The following is a 22,458-nucleotide window of genomic DNA, read 5'->3' on the forward strand; positions in this document are numbered from 1 at the left end:
ACTTGCCCCAGCAGGGCAAATGCGGGCATGAGGCCTGAGGGCCAAGAGGCCATAGGAAGCAGAAGCTGAAGAGACAAGGGACACAAGAAGCAGAGCTGCTTCAGTCTCAAAAGGTATGGCCATGACCTCAGGGGTTTCAAAGGGTGGAGCAATGGCCTCTGGTGTTTCTAAGGGTGGAGCTGTCACTCCAATGGACTAGGAGAATGGTGCACCTGAAGCCAAGGGAGCAGAGTTGCTGTCCCAGTGGGCCTGGAAGGCAGAGCTGAAGCCCAGGGCCGACGGGCCTCCACTCAATATCCAGAGACTGTGGCCAATACCTAGAGTCTGGAGGGCAGGGCTATTGTGTAAATTGTCTCAGAGAACAGAAGATTATTTTCAAAGCCTTGAGGGCTAATGTAATGTATTCTGCTGACTTGCTTGGTGCTTGTTATCCCTTCTTTTCCTCTAGTTTCTCCCATTTGTAATGGAAATGTCTAGCTTGTGCCTGTTCTGCCATTGTACCTTTGGAAGCAGATAGCTTGTATTGTAGATTTCACAGATGAAGAGGAATTTTTGGATTTTGGACTTGGAGTTAAGACTTTTGCTATGATATGATGGGGTGAATATGTTTTCCGTGTTGCAAGGATGTGATTTTTGGGGGGCCAAAGGGTGGAATGTCATGGTTTGAATTATGTCCCCCAAAAAGTGTGTGTATCAGTTTGGCTGGGCCATGATTCCTGGTACTATGTGATTTTCCTGTATGTTGTAAACCTGCCTTTATGATGTTAATGAGGGAGGATGGGTGGCAGTTGTGTTAGTAACGCAGGACCTGATCTACAAGACTGGATTGTGTCCTGAGGCAATGTCTTGCGATATAAAAGACAAAAGTGAGCAGTGAGACAGGGGAACCTCATACCATCAAGAAAGCAGTGCCTGGAACAGAATGCGTCCTTTGGACTGGGGTTCCTGCGCAGAGAAGCTCCTGGTCCAGGGGAACACCGAAGAGAAGAAGGCCGACAGAGAGAAAAAGGCTTGCCCTGGAGCTGACGCCCTGAATTTAGACTTTTAGCCTACTTTGACTGTGAGGAAATAAATTTCTCTTCCTTAAAACCAAAAAAAGAAAAAATAAAGTTCTGAATAGTTAAATTTAATCTACCTATACTATTGTTTTCATTAATTATCATCTTTTCAAAGGGTTTTCTTATAAGTGGCCTGCCCATCACTAGCTTCTTAATTAAATTTTAACCAGAAAGTTATTGAAGTTCTAAAAGTACTTACAGCTATAAATATTTTGTCTTTTGCAAAATATAAATCCATTTAAGCTAAGCTATTTACTTTTTTAAATGTGGAAACTGAGGTCTGGAGATCTCAACAGATTTATGTCGAGTCTTACAGTGGGGGTAGGCTTCCGTTCTTCTGTGGTTCCTCTCTATAAGGGAACAGGAATCTGGACGAAAGATCTACAAGAGCATCAACCGAACTCGTTAGAAATAGTATTGCTTCTTTATGGCTATTGTCCTAATAATGAAGTTTTCAAGTGTGTGAAGTCTAATCCCTCTATATGTAGTTTCCCAGACAAATGCAAGAGCAGTGGTATAATTTTAGAGCCACCATCATGGCTAAAAGATCACTTCTTCTGGGGGCGGGGTGCTCTGATTATTTCCCCTGCCTGGGACCATTTGTCCCTGGTGTCATAATTACGTAGGTAACTAAATTTAGATTATTTAGAGCCTAAAATAAGATCAGGCTTCACCACTCATATTCACACTCAAAATGAATAGTGGACAGTTTCATACATTGAGATGTGACTTTGATGAAGAAAGAGGCAAAGGAAAGAAGGAGAGACTCAAAGCTTTAGGAGGGAACTGCAGACACCCTCTGACATGACAGTTTGAATGATGGACTTTCATTACTCAATTTTGTTGAAGCTAGGTTTTTTTCTTTTGTCTTCTTTTAAGTAGATTTTAATCTATGCAAGTATTTTCACTCAGAAAACTGGAAATTAGCCCATTTCAGCAGCTGCTGCTTGTTCAGACAGTTGAATCTTTTGTAGTTTGCTTATACCTTCTCAATAAAATTGATAAAAATGATCATAGCTAATAAATATTGAAAATTTAGTAGATGCTTAACACTGTGCTCTGCATGAGATATTTTCCTGTGTTTAATTATAACTGTTCTATAACCTATCATTTTTCCATATTTTGAATAATTATGAAATGCTAAAGAATTGGTCAATCACATCCTAGTTTGTAAGAGATGTTATCTCTAGAGATAATTATAAAATTTGCTTTTCTTTTGGTCATTTATTAATTATCAAAGAAAGAATTGAAAAGCCTGAGCTGTTTTTGATAGATTATTTATAAATATCCAAAGTGTGATGATGGGTTATGGATTTGAGAGAGCTCAATATTTGGGAAATACTAAATGTGTATTGGTGAGCTGTAACCTGTGGTCCTGACTGGATTAGATATCCACTTATTCACCACTTATTCCATCTCTTTGTAGAGCTCCTTATGTTTTCTTCTTGTATATAATAGGTTCCAGGCTTGATAACCATGGGGACACTGAGGACTGAGACCATGTGTTGTTCTATCACTTTTAAGGCAGCTCTCTCTTTAATTTCACAAGACAGGCTTGAAAACCAGAAGTAACCCAACTCCAAAATTGTCAGTATATCCTCCGACAGAGAAAAGGTGACGTACTGGGTAATAAATTCCTCTGTTGATAAAGAGATGTTGCAATACTGGAAACTGAAGTACCAAATGTTTCCTTTTAAATTGGCAAAGGCCTTTCCTCATTACTTATCTGTCCCTCTGGACTTCTAACAGGGGACATGTTGAAAGATTTTTCAGATGTCCACTAGCTACAGTGAGAGTGAATGGCAGTATTTATAAGATAACATAAATGCTTCAAAATCATCAGTAATCCTTGGAGATGTGTGGTGTGCCAGTGTTTCTGAATGTGTGCTTTTGTTACTGATGATCCTGTCTTCTTGTATGCAGGCTTCCTAGGAATGTGGGTTATGTCTCTCCTATGAATGCAGCTTCATTTTTTTCCTCTCTGGAGGCACTTTGTAAAGCGGTTTAGAAGAAATATAGTCTCTAAAGTGGGAGAATGATCTGTGAGATTATGATTTAGAAACCTTAATCTCATTTTGAGGTCCTGTGGAAGAATAATAATCCTCAACCAAAGAACACTTGTCTACTTTAGAAACTGGACATAAGGGGCTTTTAATTTTCATTTTGTAAAATAATTTGGCTCCTACCATCACTGTTGCCACCACTAAATGACATAAAGATGAAGAACCACAAGAAATGATTTTGAAATGCAATGAAGATATATTTTAAATGGCTACCAAGAGTTGGTAAATGAATTTTTGTGTTTCTCTATCCTTCTTGCAAAAGCTTTTCTGTTTATTATTTACTTTTTGGAACTACAACATGATTTGATAATACGAACTTACTGGGCTGTGAAATAAGATTTTTTTAATTGTCTTAATCTGAAGAATGCTTCTATCACTAGAGCTGAAGTAAAAGAACTAAATGTGTGACGAAGTTCAGATGAAATAAAATATCTGTAGCATCTGTTGCATTCACTCTTATCAACTCATCCCTATTCTCAAATATAGGACAGTGAGGTGCATGGGACCCAATCCCCTTATGGGAGACCCTCCCCTGTCCTTTAATACCTTGCCTTAAAGGGAAATATTGTAAATGCAGGAGTATAACATTGAGGTCAGATAATAAACCTGTTGAAGAAAATAGGTACGTATTATAGACATTGTGGAAAGTAACGAAAGGAATAAATAATAAACCAAAGTCATTCACAATCCACAATTCCTGGACAACCACCGTTAAAATATTTCCTTCTAGACTAAGAGAAATCTTTATCATGTCGTTTGTTTTGTTGTGACAGTGGAAGGTTTTGCCCGGGTGGTTGTTTGAGCCCATGTAAAGGCTAAGCTTGCTTTGATGCAGTGGCCTTCAGAACTGCAGATCAAAGGATAAAATCTTTTTTAATTCCATTCTGGGCTCTCAGTGATGATTGTCAGGCTACCAGGGAATCACCTTGTCCTAACAGAAAGAAAATATAGTGAATAGGAAGAGGAGAGACAGGAAAATGATAGAAAAAAAATATTTTTCTCAAAGCAATCATTATCCTCATGGTGTTTATGGTTTACTATGCGTCCAAACCATTGCTAAATGCCTTATGTGCATTGTCTTATTTACTGTCCTCACAATAATCCTTTGAGGTAGTTGGCCCCTCATTCTCCATTTTACAGCTGAGAGAACTGAGGCTTAAATAAAGATTCCCAAAGTCACCCCATTACCTGTTGCTGTCTAGTTGATTCGGACTCATAGTGACCCCGTAGGACAGAGTAGAACTGCCCCATAGGGTTTCCAAGGAGTGGCTGGTGTATTTGAACTGCTATCTTTTGGCTAGCAGCTGAACGCATAACCACTGTGCCACCAGGGCTCCCCAAAGTCACCCTACTGGATTCAAACATGAGTCTGACTATAGAACCCATAAAATTTTCCCCTATCCTGCAGGGTGTTATTGCCTTAAGGGGTGTGTGTGTGTGTGTGTGTGTGTGTGTGTGTCTGTGTGTCTGTGTGTGTGTGTGTGTGTGTGTGTAGGGGGTGGGATAAATAGGGAAGGGGAAAGAAAGAAAGAGAATGAGTAAACAAAATGTACAGGGTGTCATCCTGTAAGCAAGACCCTCCTGCATGACCTAGAAATCACAGATGATTTCTCCTTCGTAAAGATTCAGAACTTCTTTTGTGATGTAGGGCCAGTGTGTTTATTAGAGAAATGATGGCATTGTTGGAAACATCTAGATTAGGGAAAAATAAAGATACTCTGTTAACTTTTCTAGTTTCCTCAAAGATTGGTTGACTTGTTCTGGATCTTAAACAAACTTACAAACAGGTATTCTAAAGATGTCCTCTGTGAAGTGGTTTCACATGGGCTGAGAGAAGTGAATGAAAAGTGCTTTTAACTCTGTAAGACTCCATTTTTTTCAGGCAACATAAAGAATTTATTTTAACCAAATCACTCTCCTTTATTCAGACAAATTAAAAAGAAATTCAGTTGTTGGAAGCAATTAAATATATCAAGGGTTTCGCAGAATACCTCAGTTAAAATAAATGTTCTCAGACCAAATGATTTTTTTTATATGTTATTGCTAATGGTATCTGATAAACACATTTACATGAACTTATTGGAAATTATATTTGACTCAACTCATGTTTGAGTTGAAGTAGTAAGAAATTGTCTTCTTTCAGTATAAAGTTTTCTGTGCCATTGTCTTTCACCAGTATGGAGCTCTCTATATAGATTAATGCATTTGGTCTTAAAGAGGAGAACCTAAATTACAGTGGTGTAAAAGATTTGTTGTTTGTTTGTTTGTTATGTTTTGTTTTCTTTCTAAATCTCATGCAACAAGAAGTGTGGAAGGAGACATTCTGGGACTGGTCAGGCTGCCCCTCAATGCTTTCTGGCACCCAGGTCTGTCTTTTATCTTCTGCCTTTCTCAGTGAGTAGCCCTTCATGCTCTGATCACAGAATGGCTGCTGCACCTCATACTTAGCTGTACATATACAGCCATGGAAAGTTGGGTTTAGTGAGAAGTGGCAGAGACATTTAATTTAATGCTCCATCAGTATCTATATACTCCTTCATATTTCACAGTCCTCTTGCAGTTGCCTAAGACCATGTGGCTATTTCTGGTCAGTGGACTAGAAGGGAAGCGGTGTGTGTTACTTTCAGGCTAAAGCAGTAAAATGGCACTAAGTGACCTTCTGACTCTCCCGGAGAGGAACCATATGGCCCAGGTGGACATTTACAGATGATGATGGAGCCTCAGTCAGCCTAGGTTCACTCCTGAATGACTATGTGGAGCAAGTCTCCCTAGTGACCCAAGTTCCATCTATAACATTAATAAGAATTATATTTTTGTTGTGTTAAGCTACTGAGAGTTGGGAGTTGTTTGTTATCACAGCCTAATGTAGCTATTCTGACTGATTCTCCAGGATGGGCTTTTACCAGACAAGTTTAATGAAGTGAGGGAAACATGGAGGATTTCAGGAGTAATGGAATTGATATGATTTGTTGAACCATGGAAATTTAGCTGGAAAAGGAGGGAGGTAAGGATATGCAGGGGTAACGGAGAATAAAAAAACAGTGGAATTAATGGATTGCAGTTTTTGGTGGTGTGAAGAAAATGTTGGGAGTCAGAATGCTCAAAGTGGTTAATTGGAAAGATAGGAGTTGTGGGAAATTGCAGTTGAGGTTATGGAGGAGTTAATGTTATTGGTAATGACACAGTCATGGGAGTGGGTTTTTGAAGTAGTGCGGACAGAATCATTTGAGGAGAGGATATCAGGGAATCTAAAAGCTGTCTTGAGAATCATTTAGGTAAATACTAAAATCATCAAGAATTATGACAGAGAGTAGTGTTGAACAAAGTAGAAATGAGCCAGGAGCTGAAATCTCTAAGGAATGATGTTTTTAATTATGTTTGAAGCCGTCTTTATTCACTCTCATTCTAGAATGATGGTTCAACTGATTCTAGCTTGATAGCTTTGTTTGTTGCCTTAGCATCTTGAAGATATTTGTCTTCTGGCCTTTTTTGTTGCTTGAAGTATTTAGCTATCAGTTAAATTTTTTAATATTTTTATTTCTTCATCTGTCTCTTTTTTCTAGTTAGTTTTTAGTATTTTCTCTTTGTCTTTGGTCCAGAACCTCACTATGATATACCTAAGGATACATGTTTTTATTCCTCTTTGAAACTCTGTACGCATCGTCAGTTTAAGGATTTACTTATGATTTAAATTCTTATTCATTACGTCTTCAAATATGAGTAACCCTCCACCCATTCTTTCTCATTTGTCTTTCAAAATGCCTGTTAATGTGCTGGACATTCTTATTTTATGCTCCAGGCCTCTTAACCCCTCATCTTCCATCTCCTTATCATTCTAGGCTGCTTTTTAGTTTTTTCCTCAGATATATCTTCCAGTTCTCTCTCTCTTCAGCTGTATCTAATCTGATGCTTGGCAAAGCCATTGAATTTTTAACATTATTTGTATTTTTAAGTTCCATTTGGTCCCTTGAAAAATTTGTAGCCCCCTCCTGCTGCCAGATTGCCCAGATGAATATGTAACAGAGATCATATGTGGCCTAAAAAGCCTAAAATTTACTAACTGGCCTCTTACAGAAAAAGTTTGCCAATTCCTGTTTTATTATCTCTACTTCTTTATATGATAATCCTGTTTTTTGCATCTACTCATTTCCACTTACGGTTAGTTATGAGTGTAGAGGGGGTGAATGGGTGGCTTGTAATTTTTTTACTGTGAATTCATCTTCATTGTGGGTTGTGAAAGGTTAAGGATCCTCACAAAATTGGAAATGTGTTATAATTATGAAGTCTTTGAGTGTGGACATACTGGAGTCTCAGCAAAAGGAAGCATACTAGGAAAGAGTGGCTAAGACTGGGTTCAGGTATGGGATTAACAGGAAATGACCTGGCCATAGAAGCTGGCTCTTAGAGGGCTCTGGCAATGCCCAGAGTTCCTGTTAAGTCCAGGATTCTCTTCTGAATCTTTGAGATTGGTCTGAATGATACACACCATCGGGGCACAGGCATCTGGAATGGCCAGGTTGGCAGTTGAGTGAGTACTCAGTATCCAAACAGGGGTCCAAAAACTTTGGGGTGATTTGGCAATATGCAGCAGCACCCCAGCCAACTGCTGTTGTTCTGGGCCTAGCACAGAGTAGGTATTGAGTAATAGTCTGGTGAATGCATTGATAGAGGAGGAAATGGAGATTAGGTCCGCATTTTTGGACTGATAAGTACCAGGCAGGTATTTCTGCCAACCTTTGCCCTAGACTACTAAGCAGATAGGAGGAATCTGGGCAGATAACTCTAGTCATCTCTGGAATTTTCTGTATCTTTGGGATTGTTTCTAAATAATCATACCATCTGCAAATACAGTTTTACTTTTTACTTTCTGATCTTTATGCTTTTTATTTCTTTTTCTTGCCTTATTGCAGTGGCTTAAACTTCCAGTATATTTTTGAATGGAAGTGATGAAAGCAGACATCATTGCCTTGTTCCTAATCTTGGAGAGAAACAATTCAGTCTTTCACCATTAAGTATGATGTTAACTGTAGGTTGTTTGCAGGTGCTCTTTATTTCTGGAAATTGATATTTGAATTTAGAAGTTTGATCAGATTCAAGTGTAATTTTTTTGGTGTGGGGCAAAACTATTTCATAGGTGTAATTCCATCGAGTGATGTATCTGTTTGTATCTTTTTGTGATATTAGTAACTGTAGTGCAATGGTTTTTCTCTCTATATGGCCCTTTCTTGCCTTGAGTTTGTAATTCTGCCAAAAATAATTGGTTGGGCCACAGCCTGCCCTGTGATTGGTCTGTTTTATGCACCTTGCAGGGACTGGTCAGTCCATTATGCAAATAGGTTGCTTAAAATCACCCAGTAGGATTAAGTGACCATGCCGGAATTGGTCAATGACTATGCAAGTTAAGTGACTTTGGCCTAGCAAGGGAATTGGGCAGTTTGTGGTCTAGTGGGGCAGGGCATGACTTAAAATTGACAAGAAGTAGGCTTACATAAGGGCCAATTGCACAGAGGTTTAGGAGGACCTCATTACTATCAAGAGGAATCTACAGCAGAGCATGTCCTTTGGACCCAGCGTCCCTGCACTGAGAACCTCCTAGAAAACAGGAGAGAGAGAGCTGTCACAGTGTAGACAGCATGAGATAATGAGAAATGGCAGCAACCACAGCAGGGTCCAGCAACAGAGAAATGGTGGCAGCAGTATGAGCGGTGGAAACCAGGAGACTGGCACGAGGTGGCTGCGTGGGCTTGCTGACCCCCGGAGTGAGAGAGAGATACATGCCTTTGGGCAGGAGGCTTACTGGCAGAGTGGGATGCCTGCAGACACTTGTCTGTAGAGCTAAAGAGTAGTAACATTTGCCTGAGCAGGACAGAGGCCCAAGCAGGATGAGGCAGCAGAGGCCTGAGGGAAGGGCCAGCAGCAGGCACTGCCGAGAAATGGGCTGGCTGCCTATAGGCACAACTGAGAAGAACCTGAGAGCTGTCTTGTTTGGAAGCTGCCCTGACTGAAGAACTATTCTGTTACTTCTAAGTTGATCATGATTCCAAGTTGTAGCCTGTTACTTCCCTAATAAACCACATAATCATGAGTATGATCTGTGAATTTTGTGTGACCATTGCAACAAATTATAGAACCCAGCAGAGAAGCAGAGAGTGCCAGGGCGGGAGGGGGTGGGTAGCAGCTAGGTCAGAAATAGTGAACAAGTTGGGAGAGTGGAAGTATGTCTGACTACTACCTGATAGGAATCAGGTTTGTGCTGATCTTGATTCTCATCCCTCCTCATGGATGTAGACGAGGTCTGATGCTAATAGATTACAGCAACCATTGATGATTGTTGTCTATATCAATTATTACATTATGGGTTGTTATTGTTGTTGTTAGGTGCCATCAAGTTGATTTTGACTCATAGAGACCCCGTGTGACAGAGTAGAACTGTCGCATAGGGTTGTCTTGGCTGTAATCTTTACAGAAGCAGATTGCCAGGTCTTTCTCTTGCAGAGCTGCTGTGAGGGTTCAATCTGCCAACCTTTTGGCTAGCAGCAGAGTGCTTAACTGTTGTACCACCAGGCTCCTTCCTGATGGGTTACAAATGGTTATATTGCAATTCTGTTAACTTTTTCTTCTTTTATTAGCTAGAATACTTCTATAGAGAAAATTTTCCTTAATGAACTATTTGGTTACCCTGCAGTATAGTTCCTATGGGAAAGACGGAGAAAAGGCTTGATTGTTTCCTTTCATTTATCAGTTTTCAGAAAAATGAGTCAGTTCCTTAGCATCCTCCAAAAGGTGATCAAAGCTTTTTAGACCTTAATTATGAATTTACTATGTGTTTCAATCTATTCGGTTGTCAGTCTTATTGATGCTTAACAAGTGTGCATTTTTCTAAGTTCTTTTAGAGCTTGCTATTTATGACTTTTCCTCTAGATTTATAGCCAAGTCTTCATTCTATGTATAATCATTCTTTCTTTGCCAATAGCCGGGAACATAAATACATTTTTGCTTGCAAGAATAAGGGCAAAAGGAGGATGTAACTAAAGGCTTATTTCTAATACCTGTGACTAAAGAATGGACTCACACTTCAGCTGTATGGCAGCATATTCAAAGAAACCTTGGAATTTTGTGGGTAAAACTAAAGAAGCCAAACTTTCTTTGATTGGAACCTGCAGAACAAGCTTTTTGTGCCATGGCTGTTATGTTAGAGAAGATGTATATCAGAGAATAAAAGTTATAATTTTAAGTTTCTTGGTAAAAATCATTTAGAAAACCCTATTTATTCCTGTATAACAACACAAAAGAAAGTCTCCCTGACACACAGTGTGTATTTTTGATGTAACGTTAACTTCATGTGGCTTTGCTGTTTGACTTGAGGCATGTGTACATAACCTTCTGAACATTCATTTAGCTCATAACATGCCAATTTCCTAACAATTATTATTGTCCCAAAGTATAGTGTTTCACTGTTCAACATGAAATATGTGCACGAAGGGAATTAACATTTGTGGAGTTTCATGAGCTTAGCAGTGTCTCTACATAGTAAGTGTCAAAAATGGTTTATTTCCTATTAGCTTTATTGTCATTTTTTTCCTGGTTATAAAAATGATACTGCAAAAATTTAACCAAATAGGTATTACCTATAATCCTACTCAGAAAGTTATACACAAAGTTACATAGCTCTAGCTCTTTCTCTAAGTAGTATTTACAACTAGATACTTATATATTGAAGGATGTTTGCACTTTCCCAGAAAGTACAGGGAAATTATTTCTGACAAAAGTTTGGCTTTTTTGAACTATGTGAATTTTTGGTAAAAATATGTAATGTATATCTAATATATACGTATGTATCTATATATGTGCATATATGGAGAAAGAGAGGGAAGGAGGAATGGAGGAAGAGGGAAGACAGGGGAGGAGAGGAGTTCTGAAAAGGCAGCAACATGGTTTAACAATTATGGATACTTAGGAAGTTTGTTGTTCGTGCCTAACCTCTGTCACAATACATCCTAGCTAAACAGACCCAAGTATCAGCTCAATTGTAGTGCTAGTTTCAGTTTCATGGACGTAAGAACTTTTAGAAGTTACTTAAAAGAGGTGGTTTCGTTTAACCATCTCAGTTCCACATTTTTTGGTTACAAAGGACCCCTCCCCCATTTATCAGTGTTGTGTGTGTGCATTATTAATGACATGAGAAACTGTTATCATTACTTTCTCCCTGGTACTGTTGAGGAATCTGAGTGGACCCTAGATTCCTGTCTTTGCCGTGTGATCTTTTGACCGTAGAGTTGAGGCGTACTTCTCCTTTAGTCTCATTAGACACTTAGATCATTTGATACCCTTTACCCGTTATGTGTTGATTTTCCAATAAACTAACGAACACTATTGGCAGGAACCATTTTTAATGGGGAAAAATTTTAAATGAAGTAAACTTTGTAACACTCTTGTGCATCTATCTTATTTGGATAAGAGAGATTTTATTTAGGAAAATTGATTTATATACAAAAAGCATTTTAAGCAGCATTTAACATTGCTTGCCCCTCCAATGTTTAGCAAAGTAGCCTTTTCATATCTTGTATTTCTAAGTCATAGGAGCCCTGGTGGTGCTAATGGTTAGGTGTGCAGCTGCTAACCAAAAGTTTCACAGTTTGAATCCACCAGTAGCTTCGCTAGAGAAAGACCTGGTGATCTGCTTCCGTAAAGATTGTTGTTGTATGCCACCGAGTCATTTGTGACTCATAATCAAGTCTGCAGGATACAGTAGAACTGCTCCATAGGATTTCCTAGGCTGTAATTTTTACAGGAGCAGATTTTCTTTTCTCCTGCAGAGCAGCTGATGGATTCGAACCGCCGATATTTTGGTTAGCAAGCCAAGTGCTTGACCACTGTGCCACCAGGGCTCCTTCGATAAAAAGTAGAGACAAGAAGACCCTGTGGGGCGTTTCTTCTCTGTCACATGGGGTCACTATGAGTTGAAATTGACTCAAAGACACCTAACAACAGCAACAATTTCTAAGAAAAAGGAAGGCTCTTAAATCTTTTATTTGAACTCCCATCTGCCTATAAATTAAATTTCTTTTGTCTCTACTTTAGCAGGTAGTTTCTACTTTTCACTGGTAGAAATCGTGCTAGGTAGCACCCCTCCCCACTTATGTCTATCACTGTGTGTCTGGATAGTCCAAGTTCACCTCGGGGTTAAAATGCACATTTTTTGAAGAACTACAGAAGTATTCGCCCCTGAAAACTATATAAATTACTGTATGAAGGTGTTGATATGCGGTGGGCATTGCAGTGAAAAGGAGGTGGGGAAATTCAGGTTGCCCTTGACTGCCTAGAATTCTCCCCTATGCCCAGGTGTGTGGGTTGCCAGAGGGAAAAAGGCCTAGGACTATGGCCACAGGTAGTTGTCACTGACTGGGAGACTAATACCAATGGAATGTGACCAAACAATGAATGAATGAATGAATTTTAAAAACAATTAACAGCAGAAAACCCAAGGGTCTTTTCTAATTGCCCAAAAATGGAAATGACACAGAACCTTAGGAAATTCCTAGGTGGAGAATCTGAATTCCTGTATCATGTAAATCATTCCTGAAAAAAGGTTTTCATTGTTTCCTTTTGAAATTAGGTAGTCTTGTATTTCTTTAGTTTCTGCTGAATCTCATTACTAAAATTACTAGGTTGCTCATAAAAATCATTTCGTCCATCACTGGATTTTCCTCCAACATAACTACTTCTTAAGTGATGCATAAGGGTGATTTAATGCCAGTGAGACAAGAGGGGTGTTTAGTAGTACTTTTCCTCAACTCTTGTTGGTTTCTTTGGATTTCCAGGATGTGGAGAGCATCTTGTTCGCACCATACTGGCTAGAGAATGTTCACATGCTTTGCAAGCTGAGGATGCTCACCAAGCACTGTTGGAGACTATGCAAAACAAGTTTATCAGTAAGTATAACATTAAGAAAGTGATATCCTTCTAAATATAGGTCATTTTACTGACCTGTAAGCTCCACGAGGCAGGTACCACATTTGTGTCACTGTACCTAGTTCCAGGCACAGAGACCCAGACCAGTGACTAATTCTTTTAGTTTTCCCCCAAATCTCCTGGTGTCCAGTCACACCCGCTCCCTCAGCCTGACATTCAGGGTAGTGGCAGGGAGGGGCCTGGCTAGCTAAGGGTTCCTCTAAATCTACTGATTTTGCCAAAATTCAGCCTTTACCTACTTAAAACACCTTTTATTCTAAAGCTTTCTCTACCTTGAATTTAGAAAAGTGCATTTAGAAGCTTAGATGATAAAACTTACTTCAACTGGGTAAGTGTGCAACTGAAGGTTCCAGGGATGGGGATAAAATCTGATTATTTTCTTTTCATGGTGAGCATTGTTGTTGAGGCCTTCAATACAGTATTATGCCCCATTAGGAAAGAGATTTTAGGGCACACAGAGAAAGGAAAAACAACAACAACAACAACAGATTATGGGTAGAAAATAATTGAATTTATTTATGTGCAGGAAGAACAGTGAATCACTATAGAAAACAATGTTTTAATTTGAAGGAATTTTGCACTGGTTCTGTGTTAGCAGTTATCTGAGCTGAGGTTTTGAGGATGTGAACAATGGTATTAACTCCATGCGTGTTGAGAACTGCCTGTTGGCAAAACGTGAGCTGAGGCTTGAGTTATGAGCAGGACTCTCAGGTCTCCTTTTGGTGACTTTTCAGAAAACGGTTGTTTAAATTCATACTACATGACTCAAATGTATCAGAATCAGACACATGGTCTTATTCGTTCTTTTGTATCTTCAGTTATCTTATAGAATGCTGTTTTTAAGGGAAACCAAATTCTCGGCCTTAATAGCATATCTAATTTATATAATTTTCTGTTAGTTGTAAGATATACTGGATGCCTTCTTATTATCGGGAAGTAATAGTAAGAGTTGAAAACTTGACCTCTGGAGACATTAACTTCCTAGGAACCCTGTGGTGGGTGCATAATAAAGGCACATTGTAACTTTTTGCTTGTTGAGAATGGCCTGAATGAAGCACTTCACTGAATCGGAAACCACACTTTCATGGTCTGGTTCTACCTCTCTAGCTCTAGGTTCATGCTAAGGAGTTCTGAATTTCACTGTTTTCTCTTTGATTGCTTTGTTGTACTATCTGTGCAGCTCTTTAAAACTATTCACAGAGTTGGACTGCAGTATTTCATTTTGTCACTGGGTGCCGTTACCTAATGCACATTGAACCTCATCTTAAACATTGCAGACTCATGAAAAAGAGTAAGAAACTTTAGAGCTCATCTAATAGATCCCTGTCATTTAATAGCTGAAGAAACTTCAGTTTAGAAGAGTTCAGTGACTTGCCCAAAGTCACACCGGGTTAGCCAGTGGGTGTTTTTTTCTGCAAGACCACGCTGCTTTTATTAAAAAGTAAAATAAGTGTGAAATGCAGAAAAACAATGGCTTGAGAGTTGAGACACCTAATGTCTTAGTTATCTAGTGCTGCTATAACAGAAATACCACAAATGGGTGGCTTTAACAAGCAGAAATGTATTTTCTCAGTTCAGGAAGCTACAAGTCTGAATTCAGGATACTGGCTCTAGGGGAAGGCCTTCTTTTGGCTCTGAGGGAAGTTCCTTGTCCCTTTTGAGCTTCTGCTCCTGGCCGATCTTCATGTGGCTTGGTATCTCTCTTCCCCCAACTCTGCTTACTTCTTTATGCCTAATCTGTTCTTTTTATATCTCAAAAGAGTTTGACTCAAAACACACCCTATACTAATACTGTCTCATTAACATAACAAAGAAAACTCATTCCCAAATGGGATTACATCCATAGGTATACCAAAGGAAAAAAAAAAAACCCGTTGCTGTCGAGTCTATTCTGACTATAGCGACCCTATAGGCAGAGTAGAACTGCCCTATAAGTTTTCCAAGGTGCAACTGGTGGTTTCAAGCTGCCAGCCTTTTGGTTAGAAGCCAAGCTCTTAACCACTGTACCACCAGGGCTCAAATGTAGATGTAGCACGGAGAAGATGCAGCTAAGAATCTAAGAGAACTTGGGTGAGCCAGTTGCTCTGTGTCTGACCCTTTTGTAATCCCCTCACTGACTTCACAACTGCCATAACCCATTGCTGTTGAGTCGATTCCAACTCATAGTGACCCTATACGACAGAGTAGAACTGCCCCATAAGGTTTCCAGGGAACGGCTAGTGGATTTGAACCGCTGCCCTTTTGGTTAGCAGCCACAGCTCTTAACCACTATGCGACTTAGCGCTCCTCCACGGGTATAGGGGTTAGGATTTACAACACACATATATTTTTGGAGGACACAATTCAGAGGAACCTGGGTTCCTCTCTAAACTGTTGTCTCTGACTCAGAAAATACAAAGGTCATTTAACCTGTTTTATTTTCTTAAAAACAGAAGAAGAAGCCAGAGCATTAGACAAGAGGCAGTTTTTAAATTCCTTTACCATGTTAAATTCTGTGAAATATCTACTGGATTCAACCCATAAATACGATATTCTTTTTGATCAGGTGATGTTTACACAGTAGTTAGAACGAGGTAGATTAGATTTACCGGAGGCCTAGATTAGGAACAAGGAGGTTGGGTTCGTTCCTCTTTTAACGCACTGGTGGTATAATGAGTTGGCTGTGTTTTGGACAAGTCACTCTCTTTGTACTTAGTTTCCGTATGAGTAAAATGAGGGGGCAGATCTGGATGGTGCCTAAAACCCCTTCCTCCTCCAAAATTCTATTTGATCTTTAGTTTAGTTCCCAGGCCTATCAAAAACTGCGTATAGTCGTCCCTTGACATCCATGGGGTATTGGTTCCAGGACCCCTGTGGGTACCAGAATCCTCAGATGCTCAAGTGCCTTATATAAAATGGGGTATTATTTGCACATAACCTATGCACACCCTTCTATATACTTTAAATCATGTCTAGATTTCTTATAATGCCTAATACAATGTAAATGCTGTATAAATAGTTGTTACACTGTATTGTTTAGGGGATAATGACAAGGAAAAAAAAGGCTTTTTTCTTTTTCTTTGAATATTTTCGATCCGCAGTTAGTTGAATCCGCAGATATGGAACCCGCAGATACAGAGGGCTGACTGTATGTGAAAGTACGTTTGTAAATAAAATTAGTCTTTAAATAAAATTATAACTGTTAACAGTGGGTCTTGAGTTTTTGTTTGAAATCCTTTCTGGCAGTGATTGAGGTAAGCTAGCAACTACTTTCTTGGTTTTGTGGAAAGATACCAGGCTCTTTTTCCTTTCTTGCTTCCTTTTAAAAACAATTTGAATAAATAATATATCTAAGCTTCTCATTGCAATGTATATATATAAAAAAATTTCTGTAGTAATCAGGTCAAAGATCTCCTTTTCATTCAATCTAAGTCCCATTTCTTTTGCCAGAAAGAACTACTCCTTACCGTTTGGGGTATGTCCTTATAGTCTCATTCTGTGTGTGTCTTTCTGTCTGTCTGTCTCTATCATATGTCTATCTATCTATCTATCTATCATCTATCTATCTTTTAAACAATTATATGGGAGAAATTTCTAATATATTATTCTGCAAAATGCTTTTCAGTCAACATATCTTGGTACTCTTATTGTATCATATATAGATTTATCACTGGATATTCCATGGTTCCATAATTTATTTCTTTATCCTCCTCCTGAGAGAGATTTAAGTTGTCTGTAATTTTTGTCTATATCATTTTACCATCTGTGAATGTCTATTTCTCTATACACTTTTAAATAATGGTTATTATCAAATTTTCTAAAAATATCCAAAATCATGGATGAAAAAAAAAGTTTCTAGTTTTAACTTGTCTTTTCCAGACTACGGGTGAGATTGAACAACTTTTCACATATGGCTTGGCCTTTTGTATTTTTCTGTGAATAATCTGCTTATAGCTTTTGCCCATGTTTCTATTATACTGTTTGAGTTATTTTCTTTTAATTGACATTTAACTTTTATTAATGGTAAAATTACCTAGGTTATTGCTATGCCTTTTTGGAACAGCAAAGATTCTAAGAAGGCATAGCAATAACTGTCTGTATAGAATTTTAAAATAACCCTAAATCTTTTTTTTTGAGTGGTAGTTATGTTTGATATCCATGGCTCTTCTCCCACAATAGGGGAATTTTTTTTTTTTATTACTAATTTGATAGTTAAGATTCAAATAATTTCTTTTTAGGTATTTTTTCTAAGGTAGTAACTTATTAAAATAAAGATTTGTTTTCTATTTTTTTCCAATCTGAAATAAACCCTGAAATATCTTAAATGTAAGGTTTTTCAAAAATCTATTTTTGATAAATAAGACTTTAGTGTGACAAAGTCAAACAGAGTAAAACTGAAAGACATTTTGAAGATTGGAATATTTTTGTTTCCACTTGCATCATTACCATTATGCCAAGTACCAGAGCTTTGGTTTGACTTAATATAGGAAGCATAAAAGAGAATAACCAATTTGTGTTTTTGTTTTAAAAACACTGTTTGTGTAACATACAAAACCTATAAAAATGGATACTGTAAAAATAGTGCCTTAATAATACTTCATGCTAACCAGCTGATTATAGACTGCTTAGTTAAGCAGGGAGAAAAAATAGATTTCCTTTTTAGTTGTGCTTTTTAAATGATTACGTGCATATACACATATAAAAGCACTTGCAAGGATTTAGATGTAACTTTTCTTATTTACGGCTATTTTTGAAAGAACTTGGTTTCATGAAGTATTCTTTTTTCATGCAAACTGTGGCTGCACATGTGGTATGTGAACTTCAGGGTGGCATTATAGCTTCCTGCTCAGTTTTCAAAATAATGTCTTAGTACATTTTTGTAGTTAGTTTCTGCTTACTATTAAGTACAATTTTGTTGATAAAATTTTATCTGTAAATATCACTTTTGCCTTCTCTTCTTTGAATTTCTGGGCTAAGTAATTAATATTATCAACTACAATCTATGTGACTATTGTTGAAAATTTTCAAAATATAGTATATATAGTATTATGATGAAAAATAAGTAAATTTTGTCCTGTATGCCTTTATATTTTATTCCTTTGGGGGATGATGTTCTTACACTGTTGTTTTGTGGGATTATAACTCTTAGAGGTTTACTTTAATTGATATCATAGGTTTACAGTCAAGTACAGAATGCCATCAACAACAGAGGTTGAAGGAATTTTTTGCCAAATTGAGAAATTATATTTGATAAATACTTTCTTTTCATGACCAAATTATCAGGTAAAACCCCAATAATTCATAAGTATTAGTTCTGGAAGAAGAACAAAAATACATTGTCATTACAACTGCTTACCCTCTTATCTGAGAGCATCAACTAGGCTTCATGAATTTCTTTACAATTCAGAAAACTTTAAAGATACAGTGTTCTCTTCTCCAGTGCATTTTTGGGCTCTTTACAGGATTTTTCTCCATACCCAGAGGCACATTTCTGTTTTACACACACTAAAATCTTTTCCTTTACAGCTCTCTGGAGCCTGAGGGACTCCTAGAGATGTTTCCCCTTCATTTTTGATAAACACTGTGTATTTAGCCTGTTGTACTCACATGTTCAGGTCTTGGGTGGTGCAAATGGTTTGCGCCAGACTACTAACCTAAAGGTTGGCGGTTCTAACCCACCCAGCGGTGCAGCAGAAGAAAGACCTGGCAGTCTGCTTCTGTAAAGATTACTGTAGAGTAGTTCTACTTTATAACACATAGGGTTACCACGAGTCAGAATTGACTTGACAGCAACGGGTTTACTCACATGTCCAAATGGAAAATAAAATAATAAATCAGTCATTTCAAGAAACATTATTCATCACTCATTCTTAATCACTAGGCTTTTATATTTTTAAAATTGTATTTATCTCTTTATTTAATGGATATTTATCAAAAGGTCAGCAGTTTGAACCCACTAGTTGCTCCGCAGGAGAAAGATATGGCAGACTGCCTCCATGAAGATTTACAACCTTGGAAACCATATGGGGCAGTTCTACTCTGCCCTGTGGGGTCACTATGAGTCCGAATTGACTTGATGGGAATGAGTTTGTTTTGTTTTGTTCTTTTTGGTAGTCAGTATGCCACCATTAATATAACTTTGCAAAACCAAACGTTATTTAATTATACGTACATATATGGTAAAACTATAAATGAGAGCAAGAACTTATTAAAAAGTAATTTAGGGTAGTGGTTTCCTTTATTAATGTGCTTGATAAATTATATGTTACACATATTTTAGTATGTATTATGAAATGCTTCATAATTAAACTCTTAAAATGATGAAGTAAAAAAGTCAGAGGAGTTCAAAAGAAGGAGTAGAAGCGGTGTCATGTCTGGGAGATTGAGGAAAGCAGCATAAGTGAGGTCCTTTCAAGGAGGGAACATCTCGGGCTTGTTTAGTGAACAGCAAGTAATCTAATGGGAGGGTAGAGTATATACAGGAGAGTGGTGTAGTTCTAAGTCAAACAAACAGACATCAATTTAGTGGACTTAATGTAGTGAATAGCCACATAAGGCTTTGGGCAATAGAATAGTCACTAGGGTGTGGGATGGATTGGAGGAAGGAGACCCTTGATGTGAAGCTACTATCTTGAAGGTCATATCAATTAGAGAAGCAAAATTAGTTTGCATAAAAAAGGAGGCTAATTGAATGTGACAGATATGGGGAAAGAGGCATGGAAATAACTAGAGGTTTGATTCCAAAGGACTTGTAAGTACCTGCCAATAAGAGAGAAAATGTTATGTATGGAACATTGGACATGTAGAGAGAATGAGATTGGTTTTGACTATGTTGGTATAGAGGTGTTTGTAGGCAACACAGGCAGTTGGGTATGTGGGGCTGGAGCTTGGGATGGAAGCTGAGACTTTGGAGTTACCCTCCTAATTTATGGTGTCATCCGTTGAGTAGATGATCCGGTGGAGAGAGGCCAGTTCTGCTCACATTATCTCAAAGAGGTCTTTCCTAACCTGTTGTTGTATGCTGTCGAGTTGAATCCAAGTCACAGCAACCCTATAGGACAGAGTAGAAATGCCTCATAGGGTTTCCTTGGCTGTAAGTCTTCACAGGAGCAGATCACCAGGTCTTTTCCTACCCTCCTACTCTGGATTATGTTTCTTCTTAGCACTTCTTGATTTATTATATACTTATTTGTTTATTTTTTTCCATCTCCTTCAGCAGGGCATAAACTCTGTGAGAGCAGAGATTTTGACTGTTCATTTTCTCCCACTGCTATACCCCCAGCAGCTAAAACAAATAGAAATTATTTCTTGAGTAAATGAATGAATGAGAAGAGAGCTGAAGGTAAAATCCTTAGAGTATGTCTGCCATCAAGGATGGGTGGAAAAAGAGTACCCTGTAAAGGAGATATAAAAGAGGGAAAATGAATGTGACAGAGGTGGGCCCTGTGATTTGAAACCTAGAGACAAAGGAATTTTTTGACACAACTGAAAGATTGCCATGTGTTTAGACATATAAATAAATATCAAGCAAAAACCATTTACATTTAGGCATTAGAAGAATATCAATCAACTTTCAAGTTTGTGCAGTGAAGAAAGGAAGTAAGAAAGGAAGAACTCTACTGAGGATATGGAAGAGAAAGAGACCAGAAATGATGAAGAAGAACTTTTCTGCCCAGCTATTGGTGACAAGCTAGATGGTTTAGAGTCTAGTAGACAGCTGGCATCTACAGCTTTGCTTCTAAACTGTGCATCAGTATTACACAAAACTTATATAACACCAGAAAGATAGTTACCTGTGTTTTACTGACTATGGAAAGGCATTTGACTGTGTGGATCATAACAAATTCTGGATAATGTTGCAAAGAATGGGAATTCCAGAACACTTAATTGTGCTCGTGAGGAACCTATACATAGATCAAGACACAGTCGTTTGACCAGAACAAGGGGATATTGCATGGTTTAAAGACTGCTCTGACAGGGATCACAACAGAGGGTCCCGGACAGAGCTGGAGAAAAATGTAGAACAAAACTCTAACTCACAAAAAAAGAGCAGACTTACTGGCCTGACAGAGACTGGAGAAACCCTGAGAGAATGGCTCCTGGACACCCTATTAGCTCAGTATTGAAGTCATTCCCGAGGTTCCCCCTTCAGCCAAAGATTAGACAGTCCCATAAAACAAAACGAGACTAATGGGGCACAACAGCCCAGGGACTAGGACTAGAAGGCAGGAAGGGACAGGAAAGCTGGTAATAAGGAACCCAAGGTTGATAAAGAAGAGTGTTGACGTGTCGTGAGATTGTCAACCAATGTCATAAAATAATATATGTACTATTTAATGAGAAAGTACTTGTTCTGTAAACCTTCATCTAAAGTACAACAAAAACAAAAAAGACTACAGTCTGCAATGTGGATTACACCTCAACATAAAGAAAACAAAAATTCTCACAACTGGACCAATAAGCAACATCATGATTAATGAAGAAAAGATTGAAATTTGTCAAGGATTTCATTTTACTTGGATCCACAATCCACAAGCATCCGTCAAGAACTCAAATGACACATTGCATTGGGCAAATCTTCCACAAAAGACTCCTTTAAAGTGTTACAAAGCAGAGGTGTCACTTTAAGCACTTGGTACACCTGACCCAAGCCATGGTGTTTTCAGGTGCCTCTTGTGCATGTGAAAGCTGGATAATAAATAAGGAAGACAGAAGAAGAATTGATGCCTTTGAATTATGGTGTCAGGGAAGAATATTGAATATACCATGGACTGCCAGAACAAAGAACGAATCTGTCTTACAGGAAGTACAGCCAGAATGCCCCTTAGAAGCAAGAATGGCGAGGCTTTGTCTCATGTACTTTGGACATGTTATCAAGAGGGCACTGTCCTTGGAGAAGGATACCGTGCTTGGTAAAGTAGAGGGTCAGTGAAAAAGAGGAAAACCCTCAACGAGATGGATTGACACAGTGGCTGCAACAGTGGGCTCAAGCATAACAACGATTATGAGGATGGTGCAGGACTGGGCAGTGTTTCGTTCTGTTGTACCTAGGATTGCTATGAGTCGGGACTGACTCAACAGCACCTAACAACAACAACTTTGCTTTTCATCTTTTTTTTTCCTTTAACTAGAGTGTATTTTATAGAGGGTCACAAGGTTGCAAAATTAATCATATTTTTCTTTCCTCATAGCATAAGATACATATGTCAACCCCCAGAATATTTTTAAGTGTACAGAAGTTTTACAAATCAGAATGCAGTTAACTGAGTGGGAGAGGAATGGGACAAAAGGAAAAATATGTCAAGTGACTCCAAGAAATGAGTGTAATTTTCTAAGGACTCTCAAGAATGTTCTTTAGGAAACTCATGGCTGAATAGAATGTCTTT

General features: G+C 38.3%; 1 protein-coding gene across 8 annotated transcripts in view; it reads left to right on the top strand.

Annotated features, from left to right (window-relative positions):
• The window catches only part of TASP1 (taspase 1), a 383,025-nt gene that overhangs the window by 233,575 nt on the left and 126,992 nt on the right, over nucleotides 1–22,458 (top strand). For 7 of the 8 annotated variants that reach the window (XR_002824104.1, XM_023731437.1, XM_004376460.1 and 4 more), the window contains one exon: nucleotides 12,943–13,053. Coding sequence is in view for 7 of the 8 variants with exons in the window: in XM_023731437.1 (XP_023587205.1) it covers nucleotides 12,943–13,053 (111 nt within the window). In the remaining variant the exon portion in view is untranslated. Of the gene's footprint in view, nucleotides 1–12,942; nucleotides 13,054–16,173; nucleotides 18,807–22,458 lie in introns of those variants that run through there. The other variant, XM_023731436.1, reaches the window with a different exon arrangement.

Source organism: Trichechus manatus, unplaced genomic scaffold (assembly GCF_000243295.1).
Source record: "Trichechus manatus latirostris isolate Lorelei unplaced genomic scaffold, TriManLat1.0 scaffold00042, whole genome shotgun sequence".
In the NCBI taxonomy this organism is placed as follows: Eukaryota; Metazoa; Chordata; class Mammalia; order Sirenia; family Trichechidae; genus Trichechus; species Trichechus manatus.